General features: G+C 38.3%; 1 protein-coding gene across 5 annotated transcripts in view; it reads left to right on the top strand.

Moving 5' to 3' along the window:
- Nucleotides 1–19,554, top strand: part of AKAP6 (A-kinase anchoring protein 6) — a 631,616-nt gene that overhangs the window by 297,873 nt on the left and 314,189 nt on the right. For all 5 annotated transcript variants that reach the window (XM_036881256.2, XM_036881257.2, XM_036881259.2 and 2 more), the window contains one exon: nt 11,142–11,393. In XM_036881256.2, coding sequence (XP_036737151.2) covers nt 11,142–11,393 — 252 coding nt within the window. The remainder of the gene's footprint in view (nt 1–11,141; nt 11,394–19,554) is intronic.

Below are 19,554 nucleotides of genomic sequence, written 5' to 3'. Positions count from 1 at the left end.
GAACATAAATTCTTAAATGACTGAGTTGAAGAGAGAGTTATGGTGGTATAGGCAGGTGGAAATGAACCTCAAAGGAATATGTGTGTATGTGCATTTGTGGGGAGGGAGGCAGCATTGAAGGGTGGCAGAGCAATGGCCTGAGCCTCCCATGGAGAACAAGGAAAACACAACCAAAGGGGCAACTCAGGACATTAAGCCTGGAATTGGGGTTGGCACCTTGGCCTTCATTCTGAATGAACCATAGATCTTTCCTCCTCTGTCTGGTGGTATGAATCTGTGTTGTTAATTCAGAGCATATGGCAGGGCCACCTACAGGAGCCAGAGAGATACTTTTCAATGTCCCCAGGTCTGGAACTCAGGGCTCCTGATTCCCAGTCTAGTGTTCATTCTACTACTAATAGGAAATAGCAGTCATTTTACCAGGATTTTCAGGAGATACACAAAAGTTTCTGAGTTAATAAAGCCCAGGCTGTGCATTATAGGATGGGTACATAAAATAAAAGAGAAAGAAAAAAAAAATCTTAGAGCTTGAGAGTAGAAGTCATCCATCCATCACTGTCTTTACAGATGAGGAAACAGGCTCTGTGTTCTATTGGAACAGAGCTAGTCAGTACAGAGCAGGGCTGAGAACACAGACAGTGACACTCAGCTTGGTGCAAAGTCATATGGATACATCTTGTGATTCATTTATTCTTCCTCATGATAATCTTCAAGCCTCTATTTCATGGTTCATGAATTCAGTAGCACAGCATCAGCATGTATTAATATATTTGCATGAGGTACTGTCCTCTATAAAGCAAAACAGACAAATGCAGCACTTTGCCATACAAGAATTTCTTAAGAAATTCTCATAGAAATAGACAGAAATGACATATAGCCAATGAATAAACAGAGCAAATATGTAAATTGCACAACTTTTGCCATGTGAGAAGGTAAATGAAAAGATCCTCACAGCCCATTGCTTGATTAGAAGACCGATCTTCATCATGGATAGCCTTAAACTGATAAGTTATATGACTCACCTCTGCCATGTTGTTGTTATATTGGACAGAAAAAGAAAGAGTGCGCTACCTGCACACCCTGCATGTGACTGCACAGGATGGTGAAGTTTCTTTGGTATTTTTATTCTATGGTTTCTTCTGACAAACCAAAGGTTGCCCTGCCCTCTTCTGTGGTGGCAAAAGCCACCTTCACCTGGTTATCTTATAAATGCCTGTCCTAGTCATTTGCTTCAGGGCCGCTGTTAGTATTAGGGTGCTATTAGTACTGTTATTCTGAAACTATTATGTGTGTAATGTGAGATAAGCAAATGAGTAATTATGGGATCTTTGACTTGCTTCACCCCCTGTGTTCTTGAGAACAAGCTTCTTGGTGCAAAAGAAAGGAGATACAAATGTAGTCTAGAAGGTGTTAGGTAAAACCCAGAGTAATGGATATGAATTGGAAATAGCACTTATGAAGTCTTAAGTTGTTATATTTTTAAATAGTCATATATCCTAGCTCTGTTAATTAAAAAAACCTAGAAACTGTGACTAACCCAGTATTAATGAGCATACTTATGCAGATGGTGGTCTGGAAAAACTTTTACCAGGCTTCTCAGAAAAATGGCTAATTTCAAGTCTGGAAATACATAAGATAAACAAGGACTCTATCAAATACTACTAGAATAATCAACTTGAAGTCACATCGAAGGGGATCCCACTAGTCAGTGAGCTTCAACAATGTTAAGAATTACAGTGGTTCAAAACTCATCAAATATGTTTAAATCCATGAATAGATGGATGGATGGCTACCTTTTGAATATGACAGAGAACCAATTCATTATCTTGAAAATGGATAAAGAAAAAGAATCAAGCATTTATATCGACCTTCTTTTATGAATTGTATCACTGTAATCAAATAGTTGCTGAAGGAAAGCATCTTCTAATACAGTTATTCCAGCTTATTAGCTGGAATGAAAAAAAAGAAGATAGAATTAGAATATCATTATTTTCTAATCCCCAGTGCATTAACAGATGTAGGTACACAACTTCAACTACCAGAACAGTCGGTGCATCAGCTATCAAAAAAGAGGCACAAAGAATGTAACTTCTGCCGTGGATACTTCTGTGTAATGTCAGTGGCAGGCCACCTTTCAAGTGCTGGGAAGTTTTGTTTCTATAGCTGTGAAAAGCAAGCCTGCATGTAGTTCCCATTTCAGTGCCAGTCATTTTGACAGACGGCTTATCCCCCAGTGAGTGGTTTTCACTACATGACGCTCAGCACTCTGGCATCACGACCACTGCGTGCTTAAGTGCAGGTTCCTTGGTTCCATCTCTTTTCGAAAGGAGCGACCCTGGAATCAGCATCATCAGCAAGCACACTGCAGTGTGAAAACCACCACTGGCTTCTCAGTTGGTTTCTACCTGAAGTCAGTTCTATAAAGATGTCTTGGGGGAAGTTTAGTCCTTCTGAGCAGTTTCCAGGTGAGTTGTTTAGAGTTGAGGCCATAGCTGTCATTTTTGTTAGTGAATGAACTTGGATTTTGAAACTTTATCTAGTGAGTCATGTGGAACCCAGAATGTAAGTATGTCTAAGCAATAGCCCAGTTAGAAAACATCTTCTACCATGTATAATAGCAGTTGTCAATTTTCTTCTCATCTTTTTGCTCAGGGTTTTTTCCTTCTCAAATAAGTCAGAGCCTGGGATTAGGAATTTAAAGTGGTATCCCAATCAGTGATTCCTCTAAATCTTTAAAAATAATAATCCTGAATGAAAAAATTTCAAATCACAGAAAGCAGAACAATCCAGATTTGGATATGGCCAGGTATGGCCAGACAGAACTTCTAATTGGTCGTTTCTTAGTTGAAGGCAAAGGAGACTTTCAGAGTATGAAAGCAGAAGTACGAAGGCTTCCAAGCCTGTATTCAGCATCTTATCTTCTATCATCTCCTTCACTCTCTGAAATGCACATGCTATTTTAGCACCTCTACTAGTCAAAACAGAAAATGATCCAATGTCAGTTACTTATATTTGCTGATTGAGTGCCAGTTAGTGTGGATATGCTTAAGAGATGAAACTAAACTACTACTTGTTTTTTAGGGATTCAGGTTGATTTGTAAAACACAATATTTTATTCAGTCAAATCCAACTCTACAAATATCCTTTGAACACTGCCCACATGTATGGCAGTGTCCTAAAACAGCATAGCATTATAGGTACAAAGACAAGTAAGATGCATTTCCCATTTCCAGAAAGATACAGTCTGGTCAGGGAGATGGATGAGTAAAGCTAATGATTAACAGCAAAACCACTTCTACATAAATAATCTTATTTGAATTCTTGCACTTTCCGAATTTTAGCAATTAAAGGGATAACTCCCATTTAGAACAGAGTACTGAAAACTTTGGAGAGAAGTACTGCGATGATCGTAAGAGTCTCAGCATTCCTCCCACCATTCTCCATCACAGTCATTCTCAGTATGACAAAGAAGAAACTAGGACCATTAGAAAAGTGTATTTGTTAGGGGAATGAAAAAAAAGAAGGGGTAGTCTACTTCTGGGGAAATAAAATAACTTGTCATAAAAGCATCTCCAAGTCTGTCTTTTGGAGAAACTACAGTTTTCAAAGTCAACTGAAAATGGCATTAACACTCTGCAATAGGAAATTTTTACTATAAAGTTGCAAGTTTTAGTTCAAATGGTTGACTTGTGACTTTTTGTAACAAGTGTCTGTATTTTAAAATATAAAGTGCATGTATTAAGTAGGAATCTCTTCTCAGCTTTTTCTAATGAACAGACACATATGGTGAACATATGGGTAAAAGACACTTTAATCATTCATTTCTATAATTCATAATAAACAAAACGAGCAGTCACAACACCATGGCATTTTGCAGTAAGACTAAAATATGTATACAAAGTACATCTTACATTTAATTCTCTTCTTACTGACTTAAGAATATGAAAATTTTTTATTCTGAGTGTAATGATATGCTCTGAATAAGATGAGTGTTTATAATTTTTGAAACTCTTATAGGAAAAAGATGGAATTGGGAGTGAGGAGACCTGCCTAGCCTTTAAAATAGGCCTTACTTCACATTTATATTAGAAAAACCATTTGAATGTGTCCAGCAGTTACACAAATGTAAGTTAAGAGGGTTTTTAAGAGAAACACTGAGATTTTTTAGGGGAAGAGAAGAGAAACATTTGGGGTTGTAGATGGATGGAGAAATGCCTGCCAATTGCGGTTGGTTCCTATGGAGAGGCAAGTGGAGTTTTTGGGGGGATTTGCTATGTTTTCTCATTTGGCGATTGCAGGTGGGGAAGCAAAATGCAGAGAGGAGTGGGAGGCATTGCACTTGTAGAAATTCCTGAAACTGAGGTGCCAAATGTGGTTTCAATACCTGCCGTGAGGAAGTTGCTAGAGGGGTGGGTTTCCCTCCAAATGCTCATGGAGCCCTGGAGACTGGCAGTTTGAGGCACTTTTGCAGAATATTGATCCATGGACACTTGTAATTCATGAGGAATCCTTCAAGATGTTTGAGAATGGTTGAGAATGGGCATAGAGGCCTTATGTTGAGGCAGCAAACAAATCCCCTCCCAGAGACAATTAGCAGAGACTGAGGTGGTCACACTCACAAGAAAGGGGAGCACTCACAGGAAGGGTGACCTGTTTTCTATCCCATGCTGGTGAAACTGGACATACTGGTTAACTGTACATTACAGTTATCTTAACAGCCCTGTATCTGTCTGGAGAAGATAAGATACAACTGAAAAATATACAACAATCTTACAGAAAAAAGAAAAGGCACCTCTCTCACATAAACATGCATCAAAATTAGAAGAAAAATACTAGCCCAGCCTGCTGGAGTTTGTTTATACATGGTCTCAGATCAGTGTTTGTATCAGCTACTTCAGTAACCACAGAACATTCCTGTTTCAGTGACAGGCAGCAGCAGCTGCATTTTGAGATCACATGGTTTCAAGAAGATCGAGTGAAGTGGGCAGTTGGCAGCATAATGTAGCCGGTGCGTTTTATGCTCTGAGTAATTCTAAATGTAATAAAGGCTACCATGCTATATGTGAATTAAACAAGAAAATGGAGAAAATCACTTTTGCACTTTAACATAGTAACGTCTATGGGAAAAAATCTTATGTAACTCTGAAGATACATCGTTAACCACTGTCATTTGCTTTAATTCACTTTGAGATGGATTTCAGATTAGCCTCATTTTCTTTAATACGTGCCAGAAAATAATGTAGAAGCTATAAAACCAGGGATGATGATAGTAGTGCTATGACCCTAAGAACTGTGCTATTTGTAATTTCCAAGAAACTGAAGAGAATCAAAATAACCCAAAGTGTATGACCTGAAATGAACTTTCATGTACATTTTACTGAGAGATTATAAACTGGGTTCTTTTCTTATTTTAAAAATTACCATACAGCAAAATTGACATTCTTTTTTGGTGTGCAGTTCTACAAATTTTAATGCATGTGTAGATTTGTATAACCATCCTCACAATCAGGATACAGAATAGTTCCATCACCTCAAAAAACTCCCTCATGCTATCAATCTGTAGTCATGCCCCTTCCCACCCCCAGTTCCTGGCAACCACTGGTCTATTCTAAATCACTACAGTTTTACCTTTTGAGAATGTTACATAAATGGAATTATATAATGTTCAAATTGGTTCTTTCACTTAGCATAATGCCTTTGAGATTTATCCAAACTGTTGCATATATTAATTGTTCTTTTCTTTCCCCAGTTGCTGTGCATTGTACAGATGTACCATACTTTTGTTTATCCATTTACCTACTGAGGGACATTTAGATTTTGGTGACTATGAGTAGAGCTTCTTTTCATTTTTTTGTGTGCCTAAGTTTTCATTTCTCTGGGATAAACACCCAGGAGTGAGATTAATAGGTTATATGGTAGTGTATGTCTAATTTTGTAAGACACTGCTGAATTGTTTTCCAGAGTGATTGTACCGTTTTACATTCCCCCCAGCAGTCTAGGAGACTTCCAATTGCTCTGGAACTCCTCAGCACTTGGTATTGTCAGTAATTTTTTATTCTAGCCATTTTAATAGGTGTATACTGGTATCTCATTGTGGTTTTAATTTGCATTTCCTTAATAACATGTGCTAATAATCTTAATTTTCATGTGCTTATTTATCATCATTATATCCACTTAGGTAAAATATTCAAGTCTTTTGCCCATTTTATGATTGTGTGTGTTGGTTGTTTTCTTACTGTTGAGTTTTGAGAATTCTTTTTATGCAATAGTTTCCCCCTCATCCATCATCTCACTTTCTGTGATTCTAGTTACCTGCAGTCCACAGCAGTCTGGAAGCAGATGCTTCTCCTTCTGACACATTGTCAGAAGGGCAGTAGTAGTCTAACATGAAGTCGCAATGCCTGTGTAACTTAATTTACCTCACTTCATCTCATCACATAGGCATTTTATCATTTCATATCATCACAAGAAGAATAGGGTACCTTTTGATGATGATGATAAAATCTTGATAAATTATATGAAGTTGCATCTGGTTGCCAAATAATAATATTCATAGGAAGTGAGATGTATTAGCTTTCATTTGTTCTTAACAGAACAAGAAAGGGGGCTAACTCCAGGCAAGCTTCTGAAGGTTAACAGTTTGTCCTGATATCCTTGTCTGCCTTTCTCTCAATTTGCCTTTCCTATACCTCCATAGTCCCAGAGTTATCTAGCTGTCTGTTCCTGGACGTGGCACACAAGGGGTGGGAGCTGTCTTTAAGGGCAAAAGACTGAATCTGCAGTCCTAAGAGTGAGAGAAGTCCACACTGGTAGATATGTTCACAGTAACCTCATCCCTGGGAATCAGGAGATGAATCCAAAGGTCAGAGAAGAAAGGTCTGGCAGAGACGACACTGGGGTAGAAGGGCTGGAACCGACAGGAATATTGGCCTGAATTAGCTGTGAACAGGAGAAGTGGGATCATGTCAGGCTAAGATTATGAAAGGTGAGTTTCCAGGAATAACTTGCTTTATACAAGATTGATTGGTGGGCCTAACCATCACTCCCACTGATGGTGGAAAAGGTTCCAGGACTGTCACTCATACAATCTGCAACAATCTCATCCCTTTCCTGACCTTACCTCCTCTGTGGGCACGTAGTTTTCTGCCTGCTAACATGTGCTATCAAAATAGAAAAGAATCTGAAAACAAACATTAACATTTGTTGGGCAATTATAATTCACAATGAATTTTAGGTACTATATGAGCTTAACCAGTCATTACATGGTGTCTTAAAATATCTAATTGTGGAATGAAAGATTTTAATCTCCTATTAATACACCTAATAAGCAGATGGGGAAGAAATATTTTTGCTTATAGGTCCCTAAGACATGTATATATAACCAGTCCTGAAGTGGTTGTTTCTTTTCATATTCCTAAAAAACTGTGGATCTCTACTAAAATAACTGCTTTGTTTCCTAATAAATAGCACTACAGAGCTCAAAAGGTTGTTATACACTGAGCAGTTTAGCCATGTGAGTTGAGTCCGGTTTCCTGTGGCTATCTGCTCAAGTCACATATCCAGGCAAGCTGAACACCAGGGATTCCTTACATGCATCAGTTGAACTCCAGTCTAGCCTCCTGGCCCACTGCCTTCCACTTCACCTTGTTAATCTAGTACCTACAGGGCCTCCAACAGGTCAGATCACTGAGGGCTGTTTAATTCCAAACAGTCCCTGATGGGAGGAAGCCATTCAGCAAATCATTTTTAAAAGTCTCTAGTACCTAGTTATCTGACTACATTAAAATAAACAGAATGTGCATAATCTTCCGTTTCTTTCATATAAAGGTCCAGCAAACTGGTAACAGTTAAGGGCCTAAGCATCAGAAGCTTCAAACTGATTATTCTTTAAATATTTGTTTGGTAGAGGGACCAAGAAAAGTGAATTTTTCTAGTATTAAAAAGTGCATATAGATTCAGAATCACTCAATTACCTGTCTCTAAACAAACCTCTCACCAAATGATCACAGCATAGTCGGTGTTTGGAGGTGTGTATACAGACTCTTAGACACATATATACAACCCACACATGTATCTGTAGTTCTTGTTCCACAGTTGTGTGTGTATGTAATTTTGTCAGACCAGGCAATTGGTGGCAGAGTGAGAGAATAAAAATAATTAAATTAATAGACCCCAGAAAATTACACCATGTTATGTGTTATTTAGTTTCAGAATATCAGGGAAGACGGTGGTGTGCACATTGCCAACATACTCAACAGAGTGAGGTCACATTTGTGAGGAGAGTGTTTCTTTCTCCTCAGAGCCTATCTCCTTCTTTGGGAACTGGGCCAATTTACCTTTCAGTTACATAGGGAGAAGAGTATAGAGGCCTAAGTTAATTGGTACCCCTTAGAGATTTTTTTCCCCTGGATAGCTGACAATGACCTGGCTCTGACTAAAGTCCCATGTCTGTTGTGAAGGAGCCAAATTATGTGTAAGAGGAATGGGTGGCATGTGCATTGGCATGAACTTTTTGTGGTGCCAAGGCTATATATACAGTCTTTCATATTGGAGGACAGGAGTGGGCTAGTTGAGAAATGCCTATTTGGCTATTCTGAGCAGGCCACATAAAGGTTACTCAAATTGTTTTCTCTCATATGTGTTATATTCTGCATCTGCAGGATCCTAGTGGGACCCAGGAGACAGAGATAACAAACCAGAGTTATGAAATCAAGAGTGTGAGGAAGTCGAGAACACTGCCAAGGGAGTGCTTAAATGGCCACTGCGGAGGCTCTGCTAGGAGGGGAGAGAGATGCGAGAAAAAGCGAGGGAAGTGCGAGGGAAGTGGCTGGGGGCCTGGATGAGACCGAAGAGGATCTCTAGTGGAAAAATGGGACTGAGAAAGTTGGACAAAGAGAGGTGGGTAGCATAGGGGACTTCCCAGTACTGTTCCACAGGTAGAGTGATGACAGGGTCCAGGGAGGGTAGAGCTATGGCAGAGATTCTCCCCAGTGGAGTGGGTGTGAAGGTCTTAGCAGTTGTGGAGTAAAGGAAATTCGAGGCTAGGGTGTTGGTTGCTTCATTGGTGTGAATATTGAAATTACCTAAGATAATGGTATCACCTTGGAGAGGTATTATGGAGAGGAAAACTATGAACCAGATACATTCTTCAATATAGAGGAATGAACGAGAAGATAGGTAACAGCAAGGACAGAGGAAGACAGGAAGATTGAGCAGTAGAAGATGCCCACTAAGAAAGAGGGATGTTATGAAGCAAAGAATAATGATCAGAAAATGGCAAAGAAGTACTGAGGCCTGCCCTTCCCTCACTGGCCCTACCCCCCATCTCTCAGGCGAGGCCTGAGAGAATGAGCGCCTTACCTTGGGAGGGAGACAGGGAAAGTAGGAATGCTGGGCAGAGCCAGGTTTGGGTAAGACCAGGAGGTAGATGCAGCCTAATGTGAAGAAGTTAGTGTTCTTACAGAAGAATGTGGGGATCCTAGCCAAGAAGGTACAGAGAATTTGGGTGCAGGAAAGAGGTCAGCAGTGGGAGGAAGGGAGTTTCTCAAGGCAACACAGAACTACAAGGCATCCTAACAGGGCAAGATTGCAGGGCATTTGCTCTGCAGTGGTTGTTGAAGTAGCAGGAATAAGACATGCAGAGATCAAAGGAGTGGGTGCTCTGAGAGGCCTCAGCTGAGACCCAGCAAGATAGACTACCTGATGATAGCAGTTAGAGGCCTGCTGTTTTGTGCTGGAGCCCAGCAGAGACTAGCTAATCTGGCTGATTGGTTCCCAAACACTGGTTATCAGGGTAGTGTAATTTTGGCTCCGGATCTCTTTTGGACTGCATACACTCAGGGGCCACATTTGTAAGGACCTTACCTACTTAGGGCTCCAAAGTCTATTAAATTTAAACTTTTAGTCTGTTTCAAATTACTATCACCAATTTGCATCATTGTCACTAATTAGTTCTTGGGTTTTAAGAACTAATATGGAGAATTTATTGGGATTGTACAATAGTTATTTTTCATAATTCAGCACCATTATTCAATAGATTTTTTTGGCCTGTTATTACACATTGTTAAATGTAGGTTACATTTTAGTTTTCTTTAAAAAAAAAAGGAATTATATGAAATCAGGAGGTATTCTGATTCCAGCATAGAATGACTGAATAGTCATGATAGGACTCAGAACTCAAATAATATCTTAATATTGAGCCTTAACAAAAATCGTAAATAAAAGTCCCATTTAATATAAAACTAAAAATGAGTAACAGAGCATTTTTCATGGACATTGATCATTTTGATGCTTAATTGACTCAAATTACTCAAGTAAATATTAACACTGTTGCTACCCATTTTGTGCTGGTGGCCTCTTACAGCACAATGGAAATTTGGGAACTTATAATGACAAGTGACGTATCAGACACCATATCTGCCTATTTTATAGTATGTATCGAGGAGATTGAAATTTTGATTTAGTAATATTTTTATTTAAAATATTCAGGTCTTAAAAATAAAACTGTATTTTGTCTTTCTTCATCCTTGGAAATCATCCTTAACGCTTTCCTTCTTTCAAGTGATACTTCTTGCAAAGTCTGGGTTGAAGCTTAGCTGTTCATTATGAATTTAAATATTAAAATCTGCCCCCATGGAAATGCAACTCTTATACTGAAGGCCCTGTGGGTCATTTAGAATGGCGGAGAGTTCCTGTCCAGCAAACATTCTAGCCATTCTTAATGCTATAGGTGTCTGGATGAAGATGCTACTATCTTGAAATATTATGTGCTCAGTGGAGCCCACCACCAGCAAAGAGAGCAGCTATTAGCTCCCTTGCCAGAATCCCAAACAGTAAATAAAGAGAACAGAGAGTAGATTTGTGACTTTTCTCCTTGGCTGAACTTTCAATTTGGTACCTGAAAGAAAAGGATTTTTGTGGTTTAGAACAAGATTAACTTACCTGTGTCCACCGAAAGTCCAGTGCCCAGGAAAATGGCCTGCAACTATGTATGTGGTCAGAAACAAAGGCTAGCGATCAAACATGTGCTCACCTGACCTGTTGGCCCTGATCATTGTGTCAGGTGAAGGAGTGACCTTTTTTACTACCACCTCCCTAGGATAAGGCCAAGTAGTCATATGTTTCACTTTTCTTTACTGCAGGACATTTGTGAAGATATTTCTGATCATGTTGAGCAAATCCATGCCCTCCTTGAAACAGAGTTCTCCCTGAAGCTGCTGTCCTACTCTGTCAGTGTGATAGTGGACATCCACACGGTGCAGCTCCTCTGGCACCAGCTCCGAGTCTCTGTCCTGGTTCTGCGGGAGCGTATTCTGCAAGGTCTACAGGATGCCAATGGAAACTACACCAGGCAGACCGACATTCTGCAAGCTTTCTCTGAAGAGACAAAGGAGGTGGGTATTTTCTTTGAAGTCAAGTCATGCACTGTTAAGTGTGACCAGTTGAGGATGTTTCACTTCAGAGATGTGGGATTGGAATTCTTTGTAGGTAAATAAGCAGGTGCTGAGCTTGATTTTGAATCTAGGTATAGTGACCAGAGGCTAGGGCCCTTCTAATGGGAATAAACTTTTAGACCAGAGTTAACTCATACCAGGTAGTTTGCACAGATACCACCCATAGTTGTTGGTGCTAATTTGGCTTCCTGTTCCCCATTTGATTATTTGATAAATATTTGTTGATGACTTACTATGTTTCAGGCACTAGATGCTAAGAATATGATAGTGATCATAACATGGTCTTTGCCTTCAAGGAGTCTAGTTGGGGATGGAGACAAGTGGACAGACACTAAGGCCAAACAGTGGTAAATCTACATGATGCCAGTGGAGGACAGAGAAAGGGCATGTAATTCAGACAGAGAAGCCTTTCCAGAAGAAATGAGTCTAACCTGAGACCTGAAAGAGATGCAGGATTAGACTGGTGAACAGAGGTTTACCAGAAAATGTTCTGGACAGAGGTAATGACATGATCAAAGATCCAGAGGTAAGAGAGAATAATAGGCTCAGAGAGCTGCAGATAGGACTGGGGCAAAAATTTCAGGTACAGTTTGAACTAGTAGGTGAGCAGAGGTCAGATCATGAAGATGAAAAGCCATATTAAAGACCTATATTAAGAATTTGACTTTATTTTGAGGAGAATAGAAGAGTTTGTTCAGGGAATTGGCATAATTAGATTCATGCTTTAGAAAAATTATTCTGGATGCAGTAAATCAAAAGGACTTTAAAAATTTATTTTACACATCAATGTATTTAGATTTATTATACTCATATTGACAGTAGTTTAAAGAGTTTGCTGTTATGATTCTTAATGCACAGCTTAAGAATGAACACTGAATTTGAATCCAAGTGAACTTTCCTATTCCCAAATAAAATTGACATATATTGATAGAGCAAAGTATTGTGCTTACTAGAGGTTTTGTGTGTGTGTAGATAGATAAAGTAGGTAGATAAATAGATACCATATATAGAATTATAGAGTATGTGTGTATGTATACAGTCCCTTGGCTCTTGACATTCAGGTTAGTGCTCTACACTTGGTTTTGTGGAAAGTATGCACTATACAAATTTATAAGGCATATATATAAATAAATAAGATTAAAAGGCCTTATAATGAATGTTGCATTATTCATTAACTTATTAATATATTAATGTTGCCCTGGCTCCAACATTATCAGCAAGACAAAGAATAAATCATAAATGATTTGTACTTACTGATCATTGTTTTCTTAATAATGATGCTCTTGCTGTGGCAAATTCCCTGCAGTCCCTGGAAGTTTATGGGGATCCAACTCTACTAGGCTTATTTCTAACTTTAAGTTGTAGTCCTTGTTTTCATTTAGTTTTCCTTGTTACTGTGAGTTAGGGAGGTGACACAGACTTTGATAGAGAACTTTTTAAAATCATGGGATAACTATGTGGGCGTGTGTTAGTGCCCAGTTACCATCCCTCCCAAGGGGTTTCCCTAGAGGGTCCTTGTGGGGACTCTTACTGTTATGGGAAACTATAAAGAATCCAAAACTGGTCAACCCTGCCCTAAATCTGGTATGCGTAAAGCATATGCTAATGAGTTGGAGATCAGAGATGGGGAAGGCCTGTCCACACTCTGAAGAGACCTTTCTTTAGCTGTCTACCTGGCAGCCATGGTCTGTACATTCGTTGGTTTGTTGGTTTTTGTTCTTCTCGTGTGTTCTGCTGACCCTGTTCAACATCCAGTATTGATCAGTCATCAGGTCTGCCCACTTTCTAGGACCAGAGTGGGCATTAGAAGTCAGAGTCAAACCAATTCATTTTACATATTTATTTATTCATTAAATAAACATTTGCTGATAATCAACTCTTCATTGTAGAGCTGGGGTATATATCAGTGCTCTAAGGTTTATTATTATCATTGTTATTGGTATTTGGTAGAATATGTTCATCATGCACTTATTTGAACTTGTATCATTCATGAAGTGGTAGCCCAGGAAATGACGGGAAGTCACTGAGGCTAACTAATTGTTACTGACTACTGTTTTCACAGGTATGTTCTGAATTTATTAGTAGTATCCATTATGGTTCTTACAATGTGAGCTCAGTAATTTTTCATGGATTTGATTGGAGAGAACTTAGTGCATTTTCATGTTTGGAGTTAGTTCTTTAGTCCTGTTGTAGAGGTGCAAAAATACGTTGTGTAAGGGATAGAGGAACAAGTAAATTCTCAGCCATCTGCTTTGTGGATATTTTTCTATCAACTCAAGTGTCTCCATTACCTTCCTTCCTGAAGCTGTGGTTCCCTGATCCTATTTGTTTGTACTTCCAGTGTGGCTCCATGAGAATATTTCAAAAGCTGCTTAGTTTTATTTGTTTCTGCCAGCACATTGGAAATGTGGAAAACAGAAAGGGAATTAGGATAAAATTCTCAGCTTTATCAGAATAAGTTCAGCTGTGAAAGATTTGAAGAATGCAAAGGGAAATGGCATAGAACATGCTGATCAAATAGATTAGTAGACATCCTTCCAATAAAGGTGAATTCAATTTTCTCTGGCAGTTAGTTGAATTTTGAGCCACATTAAAGAATGAAAGTTGAGAAAGTGCAAGTTCTGTCTCTTGCTGTCCTTGCAAAAACAAGATGTATCAGTTTAATTCCTTTGTTAAAATAGGGAACAGGCCATATCTTGTAAACGAGTTGGCATATGCCTTACTAAAACAAAACAAATAAAATAAATCAAAACATTTTAGGGCAAAGCTTAACATTGTTTAGAAAATGTGTTGTACTAAAGTTTTCTGTATTCAGGTACTGTGGTAAGCACTTTATATTTATTGCTTTATTTAGTGTGAAGGGTAAGGGGTATTAAAAATAGTTGCATTTTATAGATGGAAAACCTAATTTAAGAGAGTTTAAGTAAATACTTAAGGACATATATAAAACAAGGAATAATTTAATTAACAAAACCCAGCTCTTAACTGTTTTTTGTTACAATAGTTCTTTCCTCCCTGCCTGCCTCCCTTCTTTGCTTTCTACCTTCCCTAAATATTTATTGATTTCATACTGTTTATAAGGCACTAGGCATTCAATGGATAACACGTTAGGAATGACCTTCATAATTTTGTTACATCCTCAGATAGTTTTGGGAGGTAAGTAGGACAGGTGATGATATCCTTATTTTACAGATGATATTAAAGTATCTATCTTAAGAAAGAGGACTGACGTTGAGAGAGAGGAAGTCACACAGGTGGTGATAACTATTAGTAGCATTAACACAATAGCAAACACTGATTAAGAACTTGCCCTATGTCACATGGTGTAGCGAGCACCGCACCTACTGGGTGCCCCCCTCTCTACGGGAATGCCCCGGTCCTCCCAGAGCTTTCACGCCGTAGCGCTTTGTGTGTTCTTCGGGCAGCACTTGTCCGGGGCGATTTTTATTATGATGAAGTATGTCTAGTTCCAGCCTTCATGAGTGTTGGCATTGGATTATAATTCTCTCTGTATCTTCCACAGCACCTAGTGCATATCACTATATAAAAATCTGACGAGTTGATTAGAATTAAATAATGCAGATAATCACTGCTTTTAGGGATAGAAGAGTGAGATCAGTTTAAGTTGTTGACTAGGATTAATCAGGGGAGATTAATTATTTGACTCATAATTTTAGCCTGTAGAAAATAGAAAATTTTAAGAATTATTACTATAGTGTAAATAAAAATATTGAAGGATTTTTTTGTGTGGATTTTTCCCCTTGCCCATCAGAAACTAAACTCCTTGCTTCCCATTTCCCTATCATTGCTTGCTCCTCTCAGTCTATGCTGCTCTTTGGAGTGCATTCAGAATCATAGAAACCCAGCATGGCAGAGCTGAAAGGAATCTGAGTAAAACTTCATGTGGTCTGAGGATTTAGGGGGTGGGGGTAGGGTGGGCAAAGTGGGGGTTGCAGCATTCTGGTAAGAGGTCCATGAATTTATGTGTTGGTAATTGAAGCTTAACAAACACAACACCATGTACTGAGATTAGTGGATGAAGGGGAGAGGGGGCATACAAAATTTTCCTTTATAACCATAATTAAGGCAGTGAAATTTTATTTCCAACTCTCTTCTCAGTAAGAACACTAAATCAGGGCACAAAACTGACTGTTAAGTAGCAGTGGACTCTGATACAATCTTGGGAACATTTTAATAGGGAGATCTTCAAATCTCTAAATTATGAGTATTAAATTTCATATTCAGTTGGTGGCAAAATGTGGTATTAAAAAAGGGAAGATCTAAGAAGGCATTTGGAACCAGAGCTTCAGTGAACTTAATGATGGGTAAGTAACAAAGCAAAATTTGTTTCAAATTAGGAAAAGAAAAAAGGGTTTCCTTGATGTCTGAGACAAGATTGAGGCCATTAATAAAATGAATAAATTACCCATCAATAAAGTGAATAAATTACCATCTCCATAAAACATAACCTTCATCTGAGAAACTGCTTTATAATGTATTAAATGGAGGTATATTTGAGTTTAAACATGCTAGGCAGCCGTGACACAGCTAATGACAGTACATAATGAAATGTGAATTTTTTTGAAATAAAAAGGGCAATAAAAACAATGTGCACTCTTCCCCTACCTCCATATCCACCAGAGACTTTATTACTTACAGGTGTTACAAAACTGTCTGGGAAGGTGGTCCAGTAGAAAGCAATGGGACTAAAAATATTAGTATTACTAAGCATTATTTCAAGAAATGAAGCTCATTATTCATAGGCTTTGAGAAACTTCAGAGAGCTTTCTTTTTCTAGATTTTACCATGGAGAAGCAATTTAAAAAAATGCTTTTGACGAATGCTCTTTAATTACAACTGTGTTAAAACATATGGGGGTAGATACTTGTCACTTGGTCTTTAGGATATGAAATGGATTGGTTATGAGCTGTTTTTGTTTTGTTTGTTTTTCAGAGAGGGATTTTTTTTAATTTGAAAAAATGCAGCAATAATTAAATATAGTTACCCCTGAGTAACCATCAGCCATGCACGGAAGTTGTTGTCCTGGTTGGGAACAGGATGGGAGAGGGCTCCCTTTGGAGCATTAAGTATTTTGGGATATAGTATTTTCTTTTCCAAACAAAGGACTGGTAGGGAAGAGATCTTTAGGGAAAGACTCAGGAAAAGGCAGCCATATGCTATTACCTAATGTCATGCATGGTATATATTCATCTCACAGTACTTATTGAATACCTGTTAATTTTAAGCAACACAGCACCCCTAGTCTTAAGGTTCTAAGTGACCATCAAAATGGGGACCAAATGCTTGCTCAGGGTTACAGTGCCCTCTCTTTCCAGAAGCAGGTGGCTGACACTTTCAGGGGTCTAATTTTTACCTGACTCCTCAAATTTTTTTTTCTCTACCCATCATAACTTTTCCTGAATGCCTCCTTAACTTCACTTAAGTAGCTATAATGCTGTGCCTTTATGATAAAAATGATAGAAAATAATGCAAATTTTAACTAGTTGGTAATTTAAATACCAGTTTACAGGGTATCTATGGAAGGTAACCATTATTTATAATTCTGTTTTTGTAAAGGAGTAAGTTCCCAATACAGAACAACCAAATTAAAAAATATATAAATACAAGCTGCTTTTAAATTGCAATTTCCACTATTAGTTTTGTTTAATTGCATAAAGTGTGACTTTTGTTTGGCTGGCTCATTCCCTGGTGTTTTTGGCTTCTGATTTCAATATTTATATAGCCTAGTCCAGGTAGAAACCATAAAAACCACACAATTCCATTTAGATCATTTTCGTTGAGCACTCCCTCTTCTGTAGTGCAACTTAGCATAGGGATATCACTCATTTTGATGAAACCTCCCCCCTCAATATACTTGATTTGTGAAAGTAACAACATAGTAAGTAATAAGAGTGAACATTCATTGAGCACCTATCCATGTACCAGAGCAAAAATCTGACTCTGAAGCTTGGGCTTTTAATCACCAGGGTCAACTAAAACTACATAACCAGAGGAAGAAATTACATGAAGATTTAGAAGAACTCTAAAATATCATCATTCATTCTTCACTTATTTGTTTAATAGATGTATTTTGAATGCTTACTCTGTCCATACCACTGTGCTAAATGTGCAGGTATCCTGGTGAGTCAGCCATTTTTTAAAATTTTGGTATCATTAATGTACAGTTGCATGAGCAACATTATGGTTACTAGACTCTCTTCATCATCAAGTTCCCACCACATACCCCATTACAGTCACTGTCTATCACCTAGTAAGATGCTATAAAATCGCTACTTGGCTTCTCTGTGCTATACTGCCTACCCTGTGACCCCCCTACATTATGTGTGCTAATCATAATGCCACTAAATCCCCTTATCACTCCCCAGTCCATTTCCCTTTGGTAACTATTAGTCCATTCTTGGGTTCTGTGAATCTGCCGCTGTTTCATTCCTTCAGTTCCTTCTTTGTTCTTATACTCCACAGATGAGTGAAATCATTTGGTACTTGTCTTTCTCTGCCTGGCTTATTTCACTGAGCATAATACCACCTAGCTCCATCCATGTTGTTGCAAATGGTAGGATTTGTTTTCTTCTTATGGCTGAATAATATTCCATTGTGCATATGTACCACATCTTCTTTATTCATTCATCTACTGATGGACACTTAGGTTGCTTCCATTTCTTGACTATTGTCAATAGGGCTGCAATAAACATAGGGGTGCATATGTCTTTTTGAAACTGGGTTCCTACATTCTTAGGGTAAATTCCTAGGAGTGGAATTCCTGGGTCAAATGGTATTTCTATTTTTTGTTTTTTGAGGAACCTCCATACTGCTTTCCATGATGGTTGAACTAATTTACATTCCCACCAGCAGTGTAGGAGGGTTCCCCTTTCTCCACATCCTCGCCAACATTTGTTGTTGTTTGTCTTTTGGATGGTGGCCATCCTAAGTGGTATGAGGTGATATTTCATTGTGGTTTTAATTTGCATTTCTCTGATGATTAGTGTTGTGGAGCATCTTTTCATGTGCCTGCTAGCCATCTGAATTTCTTCTTTGGAGAAGTGTCTATTCAGATCCTCTGCCAATTTTTTAATTGGATTATTTGCTTTTTGTTTGTTGAGGTCTGTGAACTCTTTATATATTTTGAATGTCAACCCTTAATCGGATCTGTCATTTATGAATATGTTCTCCCATACTGTAGGATGTCTTTTTGTTCTACCGATGGTGTCCTTTGCTGTACATAAGCTTTTTAGTTTGATATAGTCCCACTTGTTCATTTTTGCTTTTGTTTCCCTTGCCCAGGGAGATAAGTTCATGAAGATGTTGCTCATGTTTATTAGAGATTTTTGCCTATGTTTTTGTCTAAGAGTTTTATGGTTTCATGACTTACATTCAGGTCTTTGATTCATTTTGAGTTTACTTTTGTGTATGGGGTTAGACAATAATTCCGTTTCATTCTCTTACATATAGCTGTCCAGTTTTGCCAACACCAGCTGTTGAAGAGGTGGTCATTTCCCCATTATATATCCATGGCTCCTTTATCATGTATTAATTGACCATATATGCTTGGGTTAATATCTTGACTCTCTATTCTGTTCCACTTGTCTATGGGTCTGTTCTTGTGCCTGTACCAAATTGTCTTGATTACTGTGGCTTTGCAGTAGAGCTTGAAGTTGGGAGATGAGATCCCCCCTGCTTTATTCTTCCTTCTCAGGATTGCTTTGGCTATTCGGGGTCTTTTGTGATTGCATGAGTTTTAGAACTATTTGTTCCAGTTCATTGAAGAATACTATTGGTATTTTGATAGGTATTGCATTGAATCTGTAGGTTGCTTTAGGCAGGATGGCCATTTTAACAATATTAATTCTTCCTTCCCAAGAGCATGAGATGAATTTCCATTTATTAGTGTCCTTTTAAATTTCTCTTAAGAGTGTCTTATAGTTTTCAGGGTATAGGTCTTTCACTTCCTTGGTTAGGTTTATTCCTAGGTATTTTATTCTTTTTGATGCAATTGTGAATGGAATTGTTTTCCTGATTTCTCTTTCTGCTAGTTCATCATTACTGTATAGGAAAGCAACAGATTTCTGTGTACTAATTTTGT

The sequence above is a fragment of the Manis pentadactyla genome, chromosome 11 (assembly GCF_030020395.1).
Source record: "Manis pentadactyla isolate mManPen7 chromosome 11, mManPen7.hap1, whole genome shotgun sequence".
NCBI classification, from domain to species: domain Eukaryota; kingdom Metazoa; phylum Chordata; class Mammalia; order Pholidota; family Manidae; genus Manis; species Manis pentadactyla.
This window is presented reverse-complemented; position numbering and strand designations above follow the sequence as displayed.